The sequence below is a fragment of the Acanthaster planci genome, linkage group LG06 (genome assembly GCF_054643075.1).
Source record: "Acanthaster planci isolate LZ-2023a linkage group LG06, COTS_SCS, whole genome shotgun sequence".
Taxonomy (NCBI): domain Eukaryota; kingdom Metazoa; phylum Echinodermata; class Asteroidea; order Valvatida; family Acanthasteridae; genus Acanthaster; species Acanthaster planci.
In genome coordinates this window covers 14,117,152-14,141,197 of record NC_141782.1, presented here as the reverse complement: position 1 = coordinate 14,141,197, position 24,046 = coordinate 14,117,152, and the positions used below count along the sequence as shown (strand labels likewise).

Here is a 24,046-nt window from a genome sequence, read left to right as displayed (position 1 = left end):
TACAAGTACTTCCCTGTAAATTTTGGTTACAGTTTGGTTGGACAAAGTTTGTCTCTCTCATCCTAGAATTGCCTTTTTTTCTTCCGTGCAGGTGTCTTTGAAAAAACATGAGGTATTGAACCTTGTCTTTATAGACTAATCCAATTAGATGTTACAACTTTGGTAGCACCTGAACTCACACGCATATTGTTCGGCTTGACACATACATGCATTTGTCAAATCATGACATTTAATAGTCAAATTACACGTATGTATTCAAGTGGTTGTGATTTTTAACATTTTCTAGGAAAATTATTCCAGAAATAATTTGTTATATGGGGACTGCTTTCTAATACGACTGACAGCCCTGTAGTCATACATACATGTAGAAGTACAGTGTGCACAAAAATCGCTATATTCATACGTATCCATGAATGGAAGCCACATTCTGACCAGTTAGCTCAACGTAGCATTACAAAGATACCAAAAGCTGATACAGTATTCATTTGTGTAGTATGGAACAATCATTGATCTGTTACACAGGCTGGGCATGCTACATGTAGCTACACACATATTTTCAGTGGTTATTGTTTCCTTTCCAAGACTTCTGAAACTAGTTTTGCAAATTGTTGGCAGTTGAGAGAACTGTGTAGAAGGGAGTTTCGTTTGTGCTGATAGCTTCCCTTTAATATTCAAGTTTACAAACCAGCCCCCTTGATTTCTCGTCAAGAACTTGCTTTTCAACTTCCAACACCTTAGGAAGCTAATGTACGTGGGGTTCCCATCCTCAAACCACATTTCGTCAGTTGATTTCAAAGCTTTGCCAAATTTTACACATTTTCTGTTTTAGACAATGCTGCAACCACTCAGCCAACAGTCACGACCGATGAATCCATGTCTGGGCAAATAGTCAACAACTCAACAAGTCCGTCACCTGACAACTCCGACCCCTTGTTAGCCTACCGCACTGGTCTCCGGATATTTGCGGAGGTGTCCGGAATTGCCTTCTTTGTAGTGGCCATTGTCATGGCTGTTCTGTTGTTTGTAACCCTTTGCCTTCTGGGTCATCTTCTGGGCTTCCATCTGTATCTTAGTAAGTATATGTAAGCATATAGATCTACGTGTTTGGGCCAAAGCTATATGTATTACTTTAAAGGTAAACTCTGTTAAGGTTGTCACAAGGGTGTCAAACCTCAATATTGCATCTGTCATTGGCATTACCCAAATTTCAGGCCCCTTTTTTGAGATTTTGCTAACTATGAATATTGGTTACCTCAAGAACATCAAACTCTATGATATAAAATCGAATAAATTCTCTTCATTTGAAGTAGCCTTTAAGTTGTTCTAGGGCCAGAAAAAAGATAGAGACAAAGACTAGACAAGCATTGGAAATGATCCATGATTCTTCCCCTTTGATTAAACCATGTTCACAAGCGTTGCATGCTTGAGTGGTTTCAACGACTTTCACTGTCTACTGTAAAAGTTAAGAACCTTAAGTTAAATACACAGTGCTACCAATATGAAAAGGTGGGCATTGTTATTCCGTGGCCTTGTTTTGGTCAGCCGACATTTGTCAATCAGTGGTCAATTTCACCAGCATGGTAACCTGTATTCATTATATGCAACATTGGTAGCAGACATCAATGGTCAGTAGTTGACTACTGGTGGCCGATTGATGTTGGCCAGTGAAATGTCATGGAAAGACCACAGCCGCAACTGTTTCAAGCAGCCAAACAGCAGTGTAAATCTTTCATCATTAGAGCTACACCAATGAAGTTCCACACCAGCGAAGGTTATTTGTACAGTATTTAAGCCTGTCACCCGTCTCTGCGATTCTTTCTCACTGCAGTCTGCAAAGGCATGAGCACCTATGACTACGTCATGCAAGACCGCAATGCATTCATCAGTGGGGATGTCGAATCCCAGCAACAGCGACCAAGGAAAAAAGGATGTTGCAAGGTCAGTCAAACTGTAAATGTGGATTATGTCTTAAGGTCTGTTGTGTGTAAGAATCACGGTTGTGTTATAACAACCATCATGTTTGCCACATGATGGTCGTTATAACACAACCGTAGGTAGTAGTAACGTGATGCTGAAATGCCATTATGGCCAATTGCATTGTGATGTCTGACGCTATATATGCCATTTCTCACCAATATAAATGTTGCCGTTGAAAGTGAACAACGTTATAAGGACGGCTGCGTTGTGAAGTTTAAATGTGTACATGTATATACAAATATGTACGTGTAGTCGCATGGTCTGTGGCCACATTGTTTATAAACCACTACTGGGATTGAAGGAGATTTTCTGCAGTCGTTGGTTACGGATTTTTGCTCCTGGTTTGTACATGTAGGTGAATACATGTACATGTGGCACCTTTGTAGTTTATTTTACTGATTTTCTTATTTCAGTGCCATAACCAAGTAGCACCTCTGCCCGAAGCAAAAGAGGAGATCGAGCTCACTGATACCAAAAAGTAAGTGGCACCAAGTAAGCTCACCAAATGCTGTGCGGTAGAAATGATCTCAAGTGCTGAGTTCTTTGCATCACAGTTAGTCCTTCCTAAGCAGTGTTGGGTATGCTTGTTTTCATTTGGTAAATCATACACTCCACATGTACTTACATGTAGGCAAGTCAAAACATTGGCTTATATATGTACAGCTAGCTGTCACAGATATATTCTTATTAAATTCTCACTGATCTTTAAAACAAACACATATCACCAGCAGCATGAGCGTCATGAATGGGGAAGCAAGGGGTGCTCCCCCAAGAAATAAAAATAGAAAAATGAAAAGGAAAAAAAATGGAAAAGAAAAACAAGAGAAATGATGAAATACAGATGATCAAGGACGAAAATTACACCTTTGCTTGAAACATCTCAAAATTGACCCCAGAGCTCCCTCTTTTTGCTTCGCCTCCCAATGAACCCCCCAAGAAGTGGTTTGTCATCCTTTGAAAAAGCCTGGTGACACTCATGACCAACAGTCAACGTCCTCTCGGTTTAGTCTACAATGCATACATGTACATGTACCATACTTGCTCCTCCCATCACTGTTTTGAAGGTCGCACTTGTTTTATTTCCGTGCTTTTTCACCTGCAGTGCCAGGTCAAAATGTTAAGCTGTAGTTTAATCCTTTTTCAAGTATGTGTACTTGGGAGGAGTTGGAATAGGAACATTGGGTCACAAAGCTAGTCACAACTACTAACAGATGAAGACTTCATCTTTCTGGATTCCAGTCGAAATTGTCCTCTCTGAAACACCCTCTGTCTTCCCAGGTAGCTGAAATTGTACATGGATCCCGACTGGTCAAAGTTTGAATGGCCAGATCTTGCTGCTGTTTGCCATGCTTGTTAAACCCACTAAGTGTGTTCTCAGTATACACATCGACTTACATCAAAAGATGACTACAGCTTTGTTGATGCAAGCCTTTGCGAAAGTGTTGACCTTCATATCTTATGTCTATCTTACATGTACAGGTACATGCATGTCCATTTACATGCACATGCATTTGTCTGCTTTCTTGTATGTACATGAACGTGTAGTTCGTTCTCACTTGTACATGCAGTTCAGTGAAGGCCATTTGGGTATCCACCCCATAGAATAATTTAAAGAGTAGTGAAGCCGTCGCATGAACTATCATGACTATTATGTCCATGTAAAATGCATTTGCGTAAAAACCAATACATGAACCAACACGTGCTCATACTCCATTCGTTCGCACTGCCTTTCCAGGTTCAAAATGGCATTACACTCCGGTATTCTATGCACCTGTTTGTTTCACATGGATTTGGATCTCAATCAGTGCTCCCGAAGCTGGTTCGCTCTATCCATTATGCGGGGTTCTGGCGGCAGTGAACCAGCGTCGGATCACTGATCATGATCTGGATCCGTGTGAAACCAAAAGGCCCTCTACCACCCCATATACCCTCCTCTATCTCATGCTCTTTCTCACCCCGCCTGTACTTCACCTCTTCCCCTCCTTTCTCACAACCTTTCCCCCTGCTTCTTTATACCTGTATTTCCACCAATATTTTTTTGTCCTGTGTTTTGTGCTTGTAGGCGTAGCAACCATTTCAGCCTTGCATGTCCAATCAAGCCAACTTCTTGCCATCAGCTGGCAGGTGTAAGCTCAAAATGACCAAGCCAGGCCACCATTCTGCCAATTAAATGTACAGCCCAATAGGTACATGAACCTATCATGATTGCAGCACTAAATGATCCATCCACTCTGCATTTATTTTGGTGTGTGCACTTTGTGTTTGCATGTCTGTGCTTTTTAGATTTCAGGGTTTATTTTAAAAGTCAAACAAGCTACTCCACTTAGCTATATAGCTGTAGGTGTACATGTATGTACATGTCATGGGTCACTTTAATAAAAATGCAAAGTTTCTCAGCCATTTGAATCAAAAGTGGGAAAGAATTTCTTGTATTGCCTTCATAGCACTTTGGACCACCATGCTCAAGGAACTGCTTGTGTTTCTGGGCACATTCACAAGTTCGAATGATTACATGATGATGACTAGCGAACATGACAATACTCAGTTGACCATGCATTAACTGCTGATAAGGAAAAAACAATAGAAGTCACTACATCATCTACATGTAAACAGTACATGTACATGTACACGGCGGTGACTGTATATGGAATTGCATTGCACAGGAAAATTAGTGTAGACTGAGGCTATGTTTGCATGCACATTTGAAAATCTTGGCTTTGTTTGTGGGCAAAGATTTTATCTGGAAAATGAATGTTGCCACTAGCCATACCTTTTCCTCCTTTGGTGTGCTTGTTTTTTTTTGGGTGCCCATACACCATACATTTACATGTAACTCATACTATGGGACACTGCCTGAGAAATATCATGAGACATGTACATGTGTATGTACATATAGCCTACCATGGAAGGCTGAATATGTAGGCCTACAGAAGCCTATTCGTTGTCGTAAGCTTAGAGTGGCCTGCATCTTTTCTTTGTCCCCTTCAAAAAGAGGTTCATGTAAGTCAGGTGTTCAGTTTCGACCTTGAAGTGCACCACAAGTTTATAGTGGAGAAGTTGAAATTCCTTTATGAAGCGTCCCATTTCACTGATTATTTGGACGTGTGGCTCTTTCCACTCCAGAGACAGTACTACAAGGCAACTAGAGTCCAACAACAACTCCAACTCCAACTTACAACAGCAGCTGGTGATATCAGAGCCTCTCATCAAGCAGGAACTGCAGCAACAACAGCAGAATAGCATACCAGTTACTGACAGCAAGCCCAAGGTAGCCTGATGTTTTAGGCAGAAAGATATTGTTACGTGGGAGTACACTAATAACCTGCAGTAACTTACAATAATTTCAAGTGTTTCCAATGTCTTCCAGGGCAAATTCCAGAGAGACTTGGGCGAAGGGGTTTTTGCCCCCAAAAAGAGAAAACCATACTTTGAAAAAATAAAAATTATTTACATGTGTGTATGTGTGGGGAGGGTTATTTCCTTTTCTTACCTTCCAAAAGTATGTAGATGCACCAAAATGTAGTTTTAACCCTTAGAAAGGCTAGAAAAGGTTACATTCCAACATTTCCAAAAGTTTGGGGAGCCCTTAAAACAATTTGACCTCTTTAAATTTTGGTTCTGGATCTGACGTCTCTCAGGCATACGCATTGATATGAAAAATGGGGTGTACCATTTTCAAAAGTGTGCCAGATATTCAGTGCAGGATGCAGCAACAGCATTCATCGACACTGTGGGCCGGCATGAGAATATCTGATCATTTTCAGATAACAGGTTGAAAACTGACCACCCTATTATAAATGACGACATGCTTTGCGTGATTGAGCTTAAGATGTTAAAATGCTCTATGCATGGCTACATGTCTCAAGGTTCACACTATATGTTTGTGACAACATATCTTTGCTGAAATGTAAGTGAGGGGGGCAGGACAGAATCCCTCTGACAATTTCGGCAAAATAACATGTACAGTAGCAAAACTGTATTTACACCCAATCTCAATTTTTCCATTTTTCCTAGCCCAAGAAGAAAAAGAAGTCCAAAAAGAAACCCCATCACCTGCGTTCCCTCACAGCCCGGGAATCTCTCCAGCCAGCCCTAATGGGCCACCCGTTCCCTTCTTCCCAGATGAACCTGGCACACAGCATGCCCCAGACCTATCTGGAGCAGCACCTCGTCAGGCGGTTCAGCCTGCCATTGGTGACCCCAGCTGGGATGCACCCACAATACCCACCATCCGGTAGGTAGTTTCGTGAGTCATCCATTCTACTGAGAAATGAAGTGTCACCTTTGAAACCTAATGCACATGTACTAATGTGGTATGCTTTGTCAAAACCAGATGTTTTTTTTATTATTTTGAAATAATCCTGTTCAGCAAATACATGTACAGTGAAAAAAAAATCGGCCGCCAAATGAACATCTTTTTTTCATTTCTTTCTGCAGTTGAAATATTTTGTGACATTTATGTTTATCGCAGTATTTAACCCCTTGACGGTGGGACTTTTTTCTGAAAGCCGACTCCGAGAATTCCAGCCTCGCTTGGCCACAAAGGCCACCTGCCAAACCGCAAATTCTTGGTTTGTGGCCCTGCGTGCTCTGCACGCTATGATTTACACAGTGAAAAGGCTCATTGTTCAGTGGCATGTGGCTCTACTCACGCTTCCACATTCCCGTTGCCTCTTTTCAAAGTGGGGACTATTGTGAAACTGGTGATTATGGTGCACATTTGGCCTTTTCATTTCTTGGCAACACACAAAGGCCAATCACCATATATACAAGAGCCAGGGTATGCTTTCTTTCACCGTGTCCGCTCGAGCAAGGGCCGAGAATAATAGCTGAAAGCGGGCTGAGGGATCTCGATTTTTATGGCGGCTCTTACCGCTTCCCGGCGCGAAGGGGTTAATACTCCACAGTTGTAGAACTTTACAAATTGTATAAAATAATGTTCCCCTCATCATTTCCTCACAGAGCCTGTGGAGGACCTCTTCTTCACACAGCAATTTCCCACCATGCGGCGGCCTGTTGTGAGTTCCCACGACGGACAACCTCAGCAGCATCCCATACCCGTTCCCGCTGCCATCAGCTTTGACTCACCCACCCCCGCCCTGGACTACCACTCCTCGTCAGCCGAAAGCCTGGTTGAGATACCCATTGGCCGAGTGCACCACAGGGGTTCCCTCAGCAACCCTACACAGACAGCAGTTTTGCCTAGTGGTGGGTACCAGTTAGCAGCTGCTTACCCACACCCTTTAGAGAAGTGGCAGCTCAATCACAGCAGCCACCCCAACTTGATGATGAATGGTAACCAGTGGCAACCGGACATGAAGCAATTCGGCAGAGGAATGAATTTTTCAGGTAGCAACGTAAACGGCATTACCCATGTTAAGAAATCCAAAAGGACCTCAGCTAGGACTAAAAAAGAAGTGACTGGAGTCAGACCTTTAAATGAAATTGAAAGGGAGAGAAAGGACTCTATCAGTGAACCTCTGCTCGTAGACGGAAATACTGGAGAAAATGCAAAGAAGAGAACCAAGAAGCAGAAATTGCCAACAGCCATGGAGACAACTGCTGAAGTTCACAGGGAGCTGGACAATCACTTGTTAGTGGGTCAACATTCTTCCAGTGATAGCTGGAAGAAGGATGTGCAGGGGGTCAATCAGGATGCCCAAATCTTAGAAACTCAAGACGCCCACTTTGAGCATTGCAGCCAGGAAACTGCCCAACCAGAGGCAAGAACTCGGAGCAAACAGTTGCCATTGCAGTCTCTCCCAGTGGCTGCACCCCGTAGAAGGATGCTGAAGTTGGGCCCGGAGTCATCAGGAAGTCGGACTTCTCTCCAGACCTCCTCATCCCAGCAGCATCTCCTGGAAGGGGCAGACGAAGGGTGTGGGCCTCCATCGGGGAGATCAAGGAAGGAGGAGCAGCAGGAGCCCCAGGATGACAGCTCTCATGACCTTGTCTCCCTGCCTGGTTCCATCCCTGAGGTCCCGCCTCTGGATCTCAGCCCCCTAACTGGCACCATGGACTCCAATCCTGCCACGGTGACACAAAGAGAACCCTCTGAGGGTGGGTCCATCTCAGATGCTCAGCTAGTTGAAGGTTACTCAGCTAAGGAGCCAAGACCTGTGTCATCAAGACGGTCCTTGCTACTGCGGTACTAGGCCAAATTGTTCAATCAAGTTGGATATTTCTGTTTCTTTTCCCTTATTAAAGCCTCTTGCAGTTTTCCTCATTTCAAAAACTGGAAAAAAAGGAAGGAAATTACCCCGTGGAAATCCAGTTTCTAATTTCAATGGTTGGTATAAAGCTAATTTGTCTGTGAAAAAAATGGCCCATGATTATTTGAGAAAAATAAACATGGATCATGTTTCAAGAGGGAAAATTCACATTGTTTCATTTAAACACGTTGGGATAGTGTTTCTACCCATTATCAGCAGGTTGAGTTGATTTAAATTTGAAAGGATGGAATGTGCATTGTACATTAATCAAACAGCGGAGCAGCTTCTGCAAATCTTAACAGAAGCTAATTGCTGCATCTGCATGGACTATGCCAGATTGTGAAACACATAAACAGAATAAGCACCAAAATATATAAAATCCCTGCTGGTGTACATGTATCTGCAAGGCAGATGAATTACAAGTGCACTTCTAGCTTACATTTTTAGTGGCAATTTTTTGTTCTTTAAAGAAATGAGGCATTTTACCAGCATGAGTAGTTTTGAAGCAGCTGTTCTCTGGTACATTTTCAGTTCTGCTATTGCACACACAATTACATGTATTAGACCTACCGGTACCTGCACATTCCTGAAGTTACATGTAAGTACATGTAGGCTGCAGACTTCAAAACCGTAACAGTTTGCATTGGCAACCAATAATTATGAAATTTGATCCTGTCTGAAATGTTTCCTAATATATAATGGAAAGGGACAAGCTGGAGTTGATAATTTAACAGAAGCCTCTAAAGTCTCAGGAATGATATCTTCATGTGTGCAAATGTTTTTAGTATTACAATGACATATGTATTATGTGGTCTGCTGTGATCACGATGCAGCTGCTTTGTGAGAAGCGTGTGACACTGTCACTCTGGTGCTGCAAGCTTTCTGAATAATCTGTCAGTTTGATAAGCGCAACTGTCTTCATGGCAGTTAATGGTCTACAGCCAGATAGATTATAAGTCTCAGGCAGGACATGTACTAGGCTGTGCATGAATTAGCCATATTTATCAACATGGTACACCTACATGTATCACTATCATGGTGCTGCTTCTGGCAAAACAAACTGCAGCCATAGAACCAGCCTGCCACATCTGGGCATGACTGATACCATATCCTTTACATGTACAAAATATGAGTGCACACTTGTGCCTGGCACCAAGAAGCATGTTTTCACTTGATTTACAGCGGACATGTGCATGCCTTTCACTTGATTTTGCAAAACAATGTTTATTTTTTTTATACCAAAATTTATCTGGTTCTGACTGTGGATTCGCATGTTCTTTAGACTACTTTCTATGCACGTGTACTCGTACATGTTGTAATTGTCGTACTCCAGAATGTACATGTGAAAGGGATGATGCAATTTTCTAACCAGCGTACTTGGCAGAGTTGGACAACTCCCAGCAAATAAGATGTAGCATGGAGGTAGGCACCAGCCCCCCCCCCATTCTGCAATTTTGAAAGTTCGCTTAATGTTCACATATGCAATACATACATGTACAATCATGGTCTTCGGCATGGGTAATCATTACATTAACAAAGCCAGACATCGGTGTACACATATACACATACAGGGTACACTGAGGTTGGTTATTGCCGAATGACATGTAGCTTAACCACTTCGAGTACATAGGCTTTATATACAGAGCCGGGGAGCCCGGACCTGGGACAATAGAGTTGGGCCTTATAACAAAAGACCGTGCTCAGCACAAAAGACTGAGCTGCTGGGCATTACCGACATTTTTCGCTCTCAGTAGTGGAGAAAATCCAGCCTTGTTTTGAAACAGTATACCACGGTTTGAGGCATTTAGAGCGAGTGGATTACCACCGGGGACAAAAGCTCTCCACCACCGCAGCGATGAGCCGCACAGCACCACTGCACGCTAATCTGGCCCCTATTGAAAAGATGTCAGAAGATGTTGGGAACAAAAGAATCTTACGTAACACTGCAAAATCTGGGCTCTTTTTCCAAGGCTGCAGGCGTGGCAGAAATATTCAGGAGTCAATAAATTTTACCTGTCAGCTTTAGAATAGTGCCCAAAGAGTCCTTCCTTTTGGTATAAATGGCCATTAAATGAAATGATGAATTTTTGAAGAACGTTGAAAACGGAAAATCTTGGAAATGAGCTGGCATCGTGTCTTGCTCAAGAAAAATCCACCCGGCAGCAAGTGGTTAAGGTCTGTTGAGGGTAAGCGTTCTACATTACAAAAGACAAATTAAAAAACGACTGAACGACCATTTTCTTCTTTCTTTGAAGTATTATTTAACAAGGAAAGACAAGTTCTACATGAACTAAGCTACTCGTACACGTACATGTACCAGAGAGCAAATTGTTTGTTCAAGTCTAAATGGCTATTCATTGAAATTTGAGTGAATGAAACATGTCTAGTATCCACAGTGTGTACATGTGCCAAAGCACATTGAACTATCTGATCGTTTTCAAAATTCATACTGAATTGTGAAATTGAGTAGGACAGCTACTTAAAAAGTGTTGATTTTAATATTGATGAGCCATCACTGAAGGGAGAAAGCCTGTAATTTATCAGGGAAATTATGCAGTTCTCCTGAGTATAATGAAGTAGCAACATGATACACAACTAAGTTCAACATCTTACATGGCTATCTTACGTATGCCAACAGGTCTCTCAAGGTTACCCACATCTTAGTGGGCTATAATACCCATGTCGTGTTGGAAATGACATTGTGATATTGCTGCAATCCTTAACCAACAGACGCTTTAACACAGAGAAAATTCATTTGTCTGACTTTTCATACAATGAGGGTGACATGGTCTGTGGTATCCACTGAAATTTCAGCAGTTTTTTTTCCTGCGACACAGGCAGTAAGAACAAGAAATGCAGATGGTTTTATTGGCTTATAAACAGGTTGAAATAAACCTGTCAACATCCTTTAAATGTTGATTTGCATAAGAATGTTCACACATTCCTTTTAACCTCAGAGCAGTACATTTGTAACTTTCATAAAATTCATAGAGTATTTTATTTTATTTGTTGGCATATAATATTACAGAAATGTCAACACGTGCCCACACTGTGGTTTAATTAAAAGATTTGTGAAAAATAACTCGTATGTTCCCTTGGTCTTTGTTGGTGAAGGTTTTTGCAGTTTTTGAAAAAAGTTTACTTTTATGTTGTGTCCACGCCAAAGTAATGGATACAAAGACTAACAAAAAATAACAGCACTATGTTTGATAAGTACAAGCACATTAGCTTATTTTGGGGTCTCCTGCCTGCAGAAAATACAGTTTGGTCAAAACAACCACTTTTGCTACGGTAAATTCCATCACATTTGGCAATACACAATATTCTGTAGTCCAAGAATTTCTTCAAAGATACAATCTCTCCAAACTGTCTAAATTTTTACCCATTATAAACTTGATTTATACAAGCAAGATCAATTACAAGTGAATATGCACACTTATAAAGGGAAACAACCTCTCCAACATATGCCGTTGGAAATAAGTGACAAGTCATTGCACATTTTAAAAACATAATAAAGTTACTCATTTATACAGAAAAATTCTAAATTTGTTTCATGAATTGATTTATTTTTAACTAATCAATAATGGCAAGCATATTTCAAGTGCTGCAGTATCCCTACTTGCGAAAACACCACCACTGAACTTGCAAATCAGAAAATTACCAGAGAATTAAAACCCCAAATCAATTTCATGATCCCCACTCCCTCATGTAAAGGATTGGAGGTGCAAGTCCCGTCTAAAATTTGGAAATATAAATGTATCATCTACATGGACATGTATATAAAAGGGGAAAGACCCAAATTAACAATCACCTTTACAAAACCTCATTAGATAAGCCATGTTTCATGTGTGCCACACTTTTCAAACAGTGAATTTTTTTTTTGTTTAAATCAGGACGAACTTTACTTTTTAAATCTCTGCACTATATTGGAATTAAAACATGTATAACAAGTAATCATGTTCCCAGACACAAACACAATTGAGATAACATGGCTGAAACCCCCGCAAAACATATGTGGAATGTTTTATGATTAGAAAAGCTGAGCCTTTTTCAATTTGCCTTTTAACTATCTTCACCCCTGCTATTTCAAAGCATAGCATAGTGTGCCCATTCTTACCTGCAGTTATCAGCTAATCCTCACTAGCAACAAATCAGCCATCATAATCATCAAGACAAAAAAACCAAGGTGCTGTAATTTTAAGATGCCTGAATACGTGTGTATTAAAAAAACAACACAGAACAAGCAAGTTAAGTATCAGTATTGCTGCATGCACATATGCTTTGAAGATTGAAAGAAAAATGGACAACTTCAATATCTCTTTGTAAGGAGCACAAATACCTTTCTGCAACAAAGTGTGCGCACCAGAATGCCCTTAACTATTTGCTCTTCAGCACATGAATATTAACAGTTCAAACACTGTAAATTGTTCTGTTACAGTACTTTCTTTGAAAACAAAATTAAAAAAATACTTGTGCCTATTTGTATCAACCTGTTAATTCAGTCATGTTACTATTCATTTTGGTTTCTTGGCTCATGACACACAGAGTGAAGAAGTGCAGACAACACAACTCACACGTTTCATTTGATCATGAAATTAGATGCTAAATAACATAAGATCTGCCTTTAGAAGTATCTAGAATGTGACACAAAACCACAAAGACAAGTATCTTTTCACAGTCATTGTCTACTCCCAAAACATACTGGGATCGTTCTACAAATTAAGGCTCCATTTTGTGTGTGTGTCCCTGTCACATGTACCATATGATTTTGTAAGTTCAGAACACATTCTCTAATTTTCAAGAGTGATGAATTAATGCAAATTACCTGCTAAACAAATCGAAATAGTTTGGAATCAATTTTGGTGATATCCGTGTCAAATTGCACAGAACAGGTGTAACAGGGACAAAAAAAGTCACACTTTTGGTCCCTGAATTTACAGAAAGACCCACTGGCCTAATTATCACCAAACACCTTGTGAAATCATTATTGCTGGTATTCAGTCATGGTAGCTGATAAAATGAATGGTATCTTATGTCAGATTCCTTCAAAGACTTAAGGTGACCGGTGATGGTCAGAAACAAATACTGACCTCAACTGTCAGGAAGAACAAAACTGGTTTACAAAAGATAGCCAGCACGTTTTTACACACACAATGAAAAGTGATTTCACGATATTCATTGCATATTATAAGCCATTTCACAACTTGCTTCTTGATTTCTGCTAATAAAAGGTTACATACAATGTACTTTAAAATACATGTATCCTTTCTTCACCAAAGTCGGATACCATAATTAATTGCAGTGACACATAAACAGTACTCCTTAAATTTGTTAAAAAGTAACATTTGGACAAATTTCCAGAAGGCTTTGAATCATTTAATGCACATTCGTGTAGTACATGTACGGTATTACCGGTAATTTGGTGGACCTTGTTTACAGCTGATCAATGCCAACACATGTGCCATTTTGTGAAAGCATATACATGTGCCATTTTGTATTATAATGATCATTTCATTTCCTATTACCTTTCAATTTACCAACTGTATATGCTATTGACCACACTTTGGTACGGGGGCTGGGTGCAACGCTGGTGGGTATATATGTACATGTACCATACACTGTATACACGTCTGTAATTTTCAATTTTGAAATTGACATGATAACTCTCTCATGTCAGATTCTGTGGATCATTCATGACAATATTTTTACATGATATGAACACACACACAAACATGAAAGCACACAGGTACATCTTGTTTACCCTAAGACCAAAGCTTCTGAATTTTTTTTGACAACTTAGTCTACATGTATGGAACGATGGACCCTCACAGTTTTAATTCCCGTATCAATTTTCTCTGAAAAGCCAAAATGTTGTTGAAAGTTTACCGAATCACTTTCACTTGTTTAAATATTATGCATATTTTTATGTCAAACTTTGTATAATTTCCATCATGTGCAATGTGAAACCAAAGACTCTACAAAGTTTCCCTTGAACAATAAAAACCAACGACATTCATGTTACAGACAGCACTGCGGCTATGCACAACATACAGCTGTATACACGTACACAATTCAACAAATTCACCCTGGATTCATTACATGTGAAAATCTGTCACATTTTGAATGATTTTGAAAGATTGAAAAAGGCAGACCTAAGGAGCTTCCCCTGGGGGCCATTTGGGTACAAAAATATGTGACACAGTTTCCTGCATGGAGCATAATTTTTTGTATCATTCAGACATATTTCTATAGAGTATGGCTATCTGTTCTCCTTAGCAGGCCAATGGCAACGGCTAGAGCAGTAGTCACCAAATGACTGATTGAGCCATAGCTTTATGCAAAATAATTTTGCTTGCACACATCACAAATGTAGTCATAAGTCCTTCTCATGAGTCGCAACAAGCCCGGTCACCAGTGCCTGGATAAACGCTGGGCAAGGCTTTTGACTCGGCTAATGCCTGGGGTGGATCACTTGCCATGCATTCATAATGGATTTCCAGCAAGGACTGGTGACGGACTCATCACAGCAACATGATCAGGGCAAATGATGCACAGGCAACAACATGGTTCCTGCTGTTTCACGGACCATACTCTGTGCACAGCCAACTCTGGCGTGCAACAGACACATGCCTACCAGATACATGTACATTTGTACATGTATTACTTGAAAAAGTATGCATGTCACCAGTACTCTCCCGCCGTGTTCAGCACAGCCAGCGCGGCTGCTCCGATTCCCGCCGATATTGCCCAGACGGCGAGCTTGACAACTGTGCTGCTGCGGCTTCTCTGCTGCGACTCTGCAGTCGCCTGTGAGCTGGCAGCCCCGTTGCTCTTTGACGTTATGTGCTGTAGCACTTTGTCTGGTCTCTGGCACAAGGTCTCCAGTTCAAAGTCAGGATGTTTGGACATGCTGGTGCTATAAAAGATTTAAAAAAAAACAAAGAAAGTGCTTGTAACAGTTCACTTTGATGGTAATGTTCATTTCATGTCATTAAATTTGAAACAAGGATTTATGTGTACATGTACATCAAAGTGATTCTCAGTTTAGTTTGCAAGCACAGAAGTTGGTTGGACTTTCAAACACACAAGAGTATTTAGGGGGGGGGTTTGTAAAGTAAGTTTTGAACTTGTCACAAAATGGGTTTTTTAAAACTGAAATCATGAAAAGGATGCCACTCCAATGTCAATGGTGTGTGTGGGCCTCATGGATATTTTGATGATCAAATTTCTAACCACAGAGCAGATTCACACTAGAGTTTCAACTTAATCGAACACTCCTTTACTGCTATGTCCTTCTCCATATTAAAGATATCTGTGTCATCAATACCTGAGTTTGTATTGTAACCTGGCTTCTTTCGCCATTTCTTCTGGAGGGTATTGCACAAACAGGTCCCCAGCTTGACTGACTAGATGCTCCATGGGCAAGTTGGCGGGGATCTTGGACAGGAGGCTGTGGACGAAGGCCATGTCACATTCACACGCCATCACCTCATCCTGACGATACAGTACAATCTGAAAGATCAGGTCAGATGAGGTAGACGCATATTGAGCCTAAATGGCAAAAGTTGCACTCTCTGCATGCAACCAAATGGGCTCTACAGCATACAGTGATTAAATTCGTAACCCTAACACCCCCAAACCAGAGTAACTTTTTGGTTCAAGGAAAAAAGAGGCAGGACACGTGTACATTGGACTTGATACGTCCAAACGCACTATAAGGTTTTAGGGAAGTTTTAGGGAAGCCATTTACACCCCTAACTGCATGGTTTTTCTCAAATGAACCGTTACTACAGAGGAATGGGTTTTAATGGATGACAACTTAAGAAGATATTTATGCTACCATTTTCCCGGAGTATAATACATGTACAAATTATGACAAGTGTATGGTGGGAGAAATTAAAAACGATGATGTATTGATTTGATTTCAATGAAATTAAATTCATAAGCCGAATACTTACTGCAGCTGCTAAATACACGGGCATGAGTGGGTGACAGGCGAGGAAGAAATCGTACAGTCTGACAACACTGCGGAAGTCGTTCAGTACATGGCCGTACCAGGTGATGAGCCATGCTAGGGCAAAGACGGTACCCACTTCCGACCTGGAAAGTTTTCGCTGAGGGTTTAGTGATCAAAGCCTACTGAAAACAAAATCTCAGAAAATTAGCTGCAAGCTGCCGGAGCCACTTAATTTTCAGCTACATGTCAAAGGCTTTAAACATGTTAAAAGAATCTTGCGCAATTTAAGTCCAGAGGAACCCTCAACAGTATTCTCCTGCATTGTGTCCATTTTCATCCGGATACCGAACTGAGTTGAACATATATCAAAGAAGAACAACCCCAAATTGCCTTGTGAGTCATTTTGTAGGATTCAGTCACATCAAATTGAGCATTAAGTATCCTGTGTGAAGTTTTCCCACACAAATGCTTCAATAATCAAACGGTTCCTTTGGTTTTAAATTTGAAACCGCTTAACAGTGTGAATGCTTGGTTCCTAAGTTTCACTGCATATCAATATGGCAACGACAAAAATATTTATGCCAAAATGACGATGGTATCGAACTTTTATTGTCATAAACGGCCTGCCAAAGGTATGAATGAAAATAGAGGGGATATGTTTTGGTTTGGACAGACTGGCTAAAATGAATTTATCACTGGGGGGAGGGGAACTGCATACCAAAAAAATCTAAAAAGCATTTTTGTTGCCAGTGTTGAACCGCTGTTGGGCACTCTTGGTGTTCACTTTTATCAGCAGGTTCCAGGGATCCTCTTTACAAAGTGTGCTACACGGCAGGTTTGGCAATGCTCTACAAATGATAATTGTTGCAATCTCTCTAACCATCTCTAGTCTTCCAAGGAATCAACCCTCAAAACTGCAAACAAATACCAAATTTTGAGGGGAAAAAAATTATTTCTGATACAGTGGCACCTTAACGGTACAGCAGGTGTGACATTTTCATGTACATGTCGACGGTACTGAAATGAAAGAAAAACAATAGGAAATCTTCTTCCTTTTTCCTACCTTTCCATGAAGTCATGCAGTTCAACATTGGCTTTTTTGATGATTGGCAACAGGTAGTTCAGCATGTGTCTGGTGCGATCCATGGTGGAATCCATGAAATCTCTGTAACCATGGCAACAAATAGAAACACACGGTACACCTCAATATTGCTTCAGATCATCAACTCTTCACTATCTCAAACTTATCTCTTGTATCATCAACACAATTTATCTGGGGGTTGATCTTTTGGGTATTTTTCTGTAGATACATGTATTTTGTGGCAATTAGGACACCAATTCTATCAAAATTGAATCTACATGTAACAAATGCAGAAAACGTCAATGATCTTAACACAAAATGGCAAAACAATAGTGCTAAGTTAGTGGCCCTTTATTAAAATGCAAGGAGAGAAGTGTAAACTTTCTTCTTCCATCATTCCCGCTTGGGTGCCTGCCCACAAGTACTTAAAACTTTAATTAAGACATCAGTTTTGAACACTCATTCAATGTCTACATGTACATGTACCTTACTTAATTCAACACCCCTCCCTGTGAAAATCTCTACCAGCAATAATGTAAAAAACTAAACATCACTGATGATGACTAACACTTTTCAGGTGCTTGGACACGTACACACACAAATGCACATGTACATGTTGTAATACGAGTGGGTGAACATACATACCACATACCCCCCCTGGAAATGTTGGTACCCTTACATGTAGATAAGGGGTAAGTCCAGTGTGGGTTAGGGTATGATACGTGTAGAAAGGGGTCTCATAACTTTCCCCCACCCTTTCACTTATGATAAGGTAAACCAGCCTGGTACTTTGTTGGTTTACTGCTTGCCTTCTTCATCGTAAGTTTTTGTCAAAGTTATGATGGGTCTCTCTCCTTTCATACAAAAATTGAATTAAAGCTTGACTGACTATCAAGTTACCTCAAGTGATGGGTAGACAGCTTGTCCATCAGTGCAAACGCGGCCTCCTTTCCGACGACTAACAGGAACGTCACACATATATCATGGTAACCCTGAAAAGATGGGGGGGGGGAGATTTAATCTACATGTCATTTCTTGAAGCTGTCTCCCATTACTGAATTTCATTATGGAAGAGGCAACCTTCCATCACAGGCTTGTTTATGGTTAGGGGCCTTATCCCTTCTACATGTACATAAATCGCCAAGAACAAAAATGGTTCCTGTTCAAAGGGGCATTATGTGATCAAAACAAGATGCAAACCAGCTGGATGTAAATGTGTATGAAATATGGGTCCCAAGCTGGACAAAGAGAGCGTGCAATTTTTCTAGCAACGGAGGCTCTGGTCCTGTGGTAGGAACTGCACTTGGCTGGTTCACGGATGCCTATGAAATGCACGCGGTGCGGTGGCATCGCTACCAATCAAATAAACACTCCCTACATGTACCAACATGGATGGCTCTGGTATTTCTACTCAACGTGGATATAGTAATCATGGTACCGGTGTATCTGAGAAAGTCTATATAGGAACACGCTACATAGTTGCACACACATGTACCTACATGTAGGGAAAGTGGCTAACGAAGCTGCAAGCCAGAAGCTCCCATAAGGGTATGCTTTATTGACAGTCACAGCCGTAACATTTTGACAAAGCCACAAGAGCAGAATGGGTTAATTTTGGATTTTTTGCCCTGTCCGACGTGCATTTTAACACTGGTTACTCAGTATTTGCCCCTGAAGGCATATGAAAAACCACCAGTGTAAAAATCACAAGCGTACTTTGGTACGTACGAATGGGTTAAACTCTTGTGGACTTGACAAGTTTTCGCTACATTCAAATCGATATTGCCAAATGTGCAATGAGAGGGCTAAGTTGGAGCTACCGTACGACCATTTTTTAGACTCCAGGTCCATTTTTCCTGGCAGCCAGTGAACAAAATACATGTATATCCTACATGTAGGTAGCAAGCAAAATTAATCACTGCTTGTCAAACAATTGTTCCTAAAACTTGCCCAAGTCTGTAAATGCATAAAATACAAAGTTGTGTCAGCAAATGGTACCATCCTTTTTCACAATTACGTAATCAACCACGCACCCCTAATGAACAAAGAAAAAAAAACTGGGAGACAAGAAGAAATTGTACATTAAAATGCAATATGAACTGGCCTTAGCTTTTGTGGTTAATTATCATCAGGATCTTGGTAAGCCCCACTGGCCAGAGTAACTCCACCTTTCTGATCAGCTCTATTCACCTGGTAGTAATGCAGCTGCTCATTCTTAATAAGGACCCGAACAATGACATCGACGAGCTGACCCTGCAGTGCCTCCCTGTGGTCATCACGCATACCTGTAATAACAATATTTTGCACAATGACATAAATACACCACTGGCCTTTCTTCATAGTAAGGGCAGAATGTTTACACATTTAAACGTTTAAACGAAAAAATTTCCAACTCTGTTTACAGATTTTCCCAAACATTTAAACAAAACCACACCTTTTACAGAGTTTGACGTTCGATTGATGCAATTCGGCCTTTTTATTGTAAACGGTAAACGGTTGTTAAATGTAATCTGATTCTCGGGACACGTTACTGCTCGGTCATATCAAAGGAATACCATGAATTAATCACCGGAACTTTGTGTCAAGTATTTACATTGAACACAGTTTGTTGTGTTTAAAGTTTTCAGTGACACCCATGGTATGGGTGGGACTTTTACATGTTTAAACAACATGGCAAAGGTACTGAACATTTTTCAAATGATACCTGCATTCCCACCCTTCCTACATACATGTAGCATTTATTACCCTGAACAATTTAATGACAAATTTATCATTCAAAAGTCTACATGTACATGTACATGTTGAGTGACACAAGGCTGATTTCCTGTTCTACAGGATGTCAGTGATTTGTTAATCTGAATTAGCGGAGTTGGTTCTACCCTACGTGCAACCCAACAGACAAATATACCAGCAGTCTTCTTGAATTCTAAAAAACTCCACTACTGAAAATAAAAGCAATTACCAACATTTAAGGGGGCAGATCCTGTGTAAGGTACCCTGGTGGTTGCCTGCCCTTATCCGGCAAAATCCTCCCCAAACTCCTAGAGGAGTTCTAAAAATCTCCAGGCTTGTAGCTCATTAATTCTAACATGCCAAACCTTCCTGAATCCTCCAAATCCTCTGGGTGGTGTTGGAAGTTTTGGAAGCGTGGCTCAGGCTGATTGCAAAGGATGCACTGAGCCAAGGCCTTGGGTTAAATGACCTTCTGTTACTTATGCTCAGCCCTGCATACATGTAAATTCAGAGACGGTGCGTAAATTCAGGCCTAGATCATACGTACACGTGTAAAATCATCCACACTGCCTCAACATAATGACAGGAATTGACAGAGCAGTGTGGAAGATTGAGGCAGTGGTCACCATGGTCACCCTTGAAAGAACGTTATTCACAAAAGCTGGATGATTCTGAAGGACTGAAGCTGCATTTTGGCCATGAGGGCCAAGAAGGTCAAGGTTAATAAATAATTTTTACCTTTTGGAAATCTCTTGAGCGACCTGTTCACATCAAGCACAACCTGGTGATAATCTCTGTGATTTTCTATATTCACGTCTGAAAAAATGACACGAAAGAAACATACACCAGGTACATGTACATGTACATGCATGGCACAATCAGGACGCAAGTTCTCATACATACATGTACATGTTGTGTACATGTACATGTGTACAGCTTTTAAGTCAAGCCAAAAATAATAGAATCCAACATGCAGAGTAAAAGTATGAGTAACTTAAACTGGATATGGCTGAAAGGCGGAATTTTGTAAAATCTCTAAAATTGCACGAACCACTACCTTAAATACCGGTATGATATCAAATTAAAGAGGACATTTGACAAGACCACTCTTTGAGGTGTACACAAAGACAAATTTGCCCAAACATTTCCAAGGAAATCATCTCAAAGTTTTAACACTGGTTGTTACACATTTAATTGGACTTGAAATGGAAATACATATGTACTGCTTGCCAAATGTACATGTATAACTGCCCATTGGTTTCACAGTGCAATTTGGTTTCCCTACAACTTCAGTTCATCACTCAAAGCAATTAAAAACCTAAGTGTCCTCTCGTATTTCTTGTTGCTTAATAAATTGAGCAATGGACGGAGTTGCCCTGTGTGCAATGGGTGAAGTTCTGAACAACACGCCCATGTTGCTCACCTTTTTTATAGGGAACATCAAACAGATTGACATTGAGAAGTTTAGGCCAGGCCTTTCGGCGCACGTCATCAGTCAGCAGGCCCCCCTTGCTGATGGCCAGCTTGCGCAGCATGGCCACATCCACAGGATCTGCTATCAGGGCCTTGTGGATGGTGGCAAGCTTCACACGCCGTTCTGACTCAGTGCCTGTACCACAGTGCACAAGATTAAAGCACAGTAAATATAAGCACACCTTTCAGCAAAATAAATATGCAAACAAGCAAATGTGTAACCCTAACCTTCCACTAACCACACAGAATTCAACACCAGTAAAGTGTGTGAGTTTGTGGCATTGGGTACTCGTAGCTTACTACATGTATCTGGTGTTTAATTCTGTATGAATGAGTACTGTGGGCCTGCACGTACCCTGCTGAATTTTGACTGAGTGGGTGCTGTAGCTCTGTGACTTTTTCCCAAGGTATTGTGGTTTACCCATAGACTCAATATATAACACCCACTCTTTATGAGAGTGTGTTTCTAATGCAATACAATGAAGGACACAATGGAGTGTAGCATGACCTTGCACTAACCCTCACCTGAGAAGAGACCCAGGGGAATCAGGGGTAGGGAACACATAAGCAGCTCACCATGAGCCCAGCAGTTGGGTCATTCATCTCATTATATTTGGGGGGCATGGATACAGTTTATGCACAATGATATTGTGTAAATTTGTTTGATTAGGCACAGTCGATCCATACTCTTTACGATGAGCAATGGGCCTACTGGTACTATACCCAATCAAACAAACTTACGCAGGTACCCGGCACATGTAAAGACCTGTTGAAGTTTGTGTGATTGGGCTGTTAGCAGGAACCATTGAATACACTTGTTGCAAAAGATGGCAGATTTGCAGGGCCCAACCATTTTAAACCAACTTAAGTTTATCTCGTAAGAGACACATGTACGTTAAACGTGTGATTGTCCTGGCACTGCCTCAGCCCCACACGTACATGTAGGTTCAGTATTGTACGTTCAATGTCAGGTTTCAGCTTGAGCATGACATTTTTATGAACATGTGGGTCAAATCAGACACCCTACTGAGAAAAACTGAAGAGGTACCGTACAGTGCATGCCAGTAAAATCATCAAGCTTAAAAGCAACTTGACTACCCTGATTTCAAATCTGAGGAAATCTAGATTCCTACACACTGTACATGGATGAACTTCCAAATGCTGGTGAAAGCCCTGGCCCTCACGTCTCTGTGGTGCATCTTGAAAAGAGCCACACTAAGCATGGCACCATTACTTTTTTGAGTTCTCTTTCACTAGCATACATGCACGTACATGTACCTTGAGGGGGGCAACTGAGTGCTTGTACAGAGGGTGAGCCTGAAGACAATGATGCGACCGAGCCACTCCGTGCTGGAGACGGTGTGCTTGTCCTGCTATGGTCGTGGCTTGGGCTCTTGTGGGATCTCCGTCGCCTCATACTCATGGCTGATGTTCCGGGATCAGACTACCCCAGGCATTTGTAACACTTTGCACATTTGGCAATGCTGTTATAGTACCCTACAAGGTGGAATTTAAGGTTACTGTTAACTGCATTTGTAAACAAAGGAACTGAAAAAAATTCCAAATATCAGGCAGGTTCCATACATGGACATCATTTGGCATCATTTGACACCCTGTGTGCAAACCTTAATTGGTCTGAAAATTATGTGTTTTTTCCCCAAATTTTCCCTGCTAAACTTTGACTTATCAGGACATGTTATCGCTTTCTGATGGCTGATAATTCATTGTAGGAGAAATGGAGTGATGTCTGTACATGTACACGTATATGAAACTCTCTCCTAATAGGCTTTCTGCAAATTTGTCATTCATTTTTTTTATTAGGGTTGAGTGATGGATATATGATCAGTCGAACCTCGTTAATAAGAGTTCCTTCAGACTTGGCAAATTACCCTGTTATAACCATGATAACAGGAACCTTGTATTATCAGGAATGAAAACAACAAAAAACAAGGAATGAGACCTAAAAATTTCCTTGTTATAAGAATAATGTTGTATTAACAAGGTTTGAATGTATTCTGATCTATTGCATGATCAAAAATATTTCCAAATAGGTCGCTTGGGAGACATTTTGTGGTAAATTTTTCAACATTAGGGAGACATCGGTCATTAGGGACTATTGAATTATGGGACGGTAAATTTTGTGAACGTTCCTATGGGAATGTCTCCCAAGTGACCCATTTTCGGTAATCATAATACATGGAATTGTTAGGAAGGACCATTTAATCTGTGTGACTGACTCAGAAAGCAGCACAATTAAGCTGGTGCCGGTACATACACCAAGCATCACTTCCAACAGAAACAACAGTGAACAGTGTTTGTCAACTGCATACAAATTACAATGCAATGATACATGTATGAACCATACATACTACTAGTACTAGGCCCTAGTGCTACATGTAGGCTAGTAATAAAAGAGAAAAGAAAGACTTGAAAGAGGGGCCTGAGATGCTACTTAATAATAAATAGACCTATCAAACTTACTTTATCGTGATGATGGGGGGATAAAGGTGCCTCTAACTGTCTAATGGATGTACTTCTCGAGTCACATGTACATGTATATACGAACACTGCGACACACGTACATATACACTGCTGACGACCGCGACAGCGCGC

At 40.8% G+C, this 24,046-nt stretch overlaps 2 protein-coding genes across 2 annotated transcripts in view; one reads left to right on the top strand and one right to left on the bottom strand.

The window, feature by feature from the left end:
* The window catches only part of LOC110988393 (uncharacterized), a 16,258-nt gene extending 4,987 nt beyond the window's left edge, over nucleotides 1-11,271 (top strand). Inside the window, exons 6-11 of the mRNA XM_022251843.2 lie at nucleotides 830-1,072; nucleotides 1,829-1,938; nucleotides 2,391-2,455; nucleotides 5,101-5,245; nucleotides 5,992-6,211; nucleotides 6,940-11,271. Of these exons, the coding sequence (XP_022107535.2) occupies nucleotides 830-1,072; nucleotides 1,829-1,938; nucleotides 2,391-2,455; nucleotides 5,101-5,245; nucleotides 5,992-6,211; nucleotides 6,940-8,132 (1,976 nt within the window). The 3' untranslated portion in view covers nucleotides 8,133-11,271. The remainder of the gene's footprint in view (nucleotides 1-829; nucleotides 1,073-1,828; nucleotides 1,939-2,390; nucleotides 2,456-5,100; nucleotides 5,246-5,991; nucleotides 6,212-6,939) is intronic.
* tbc1d20 (TBC1 domain family member 20) lies at nucleotides 10,426-24,046 on the bottom strand. Its single transcript, XM_022251836.2, has 10 exons — nucleotides 23,915-24,046; nucleotides 22,712-22,930; nucleotides 21,384-21,569; nucleotides 20,699-20,776; nucleotides 19,418-19,512; nucleotides 18,128-18,219; nucleotides 17,210-17,311; nucleotides 16,148-16,289; nucleotides 15,517-15,701; nucleotides 10,426-15,105 (listed from the first exon to the last, which is right to left on the bottom strand). The coding sequence occupies exons 2-10, from the start codon at nucleotides 22,854-22,856 to the stop codon at nucleotides 14,871-14,873; spliced, it is 1,260 nt and encodes a 419-aa protein (XP_022107528.2). The 5' UTR covers nucleotides 22,857-22,930; nucleotides 23,915-24,046; the 3' UTR covers nucleotides 10,426-14,870.

Bases quoted from the DNA above. Each gene is read 5' to 3' on its own strand.
- tbc1d20 (XM_022251836.2), bottom strand. From the start codon at position 22,856: ATGAGTATGAGGCGACGGAGATCCCACAAGAGCCCAAGCCACGACCAT. The intron at 21,570-22,711 runs GTACATGTACGT...ACTGTGGTACAG, and splicing joins ACTCAGTTGCCCCCCTCAAG to GCACTGAGTCAGAACGGCGT. The intron at 15,702-16,147 runs GTAAGTATTCGG...CTGATCTTTCAG, and splicing joins CCGTGTATTTAGCAGCTGCA to ATTGTACTGTATCGTCAGGA.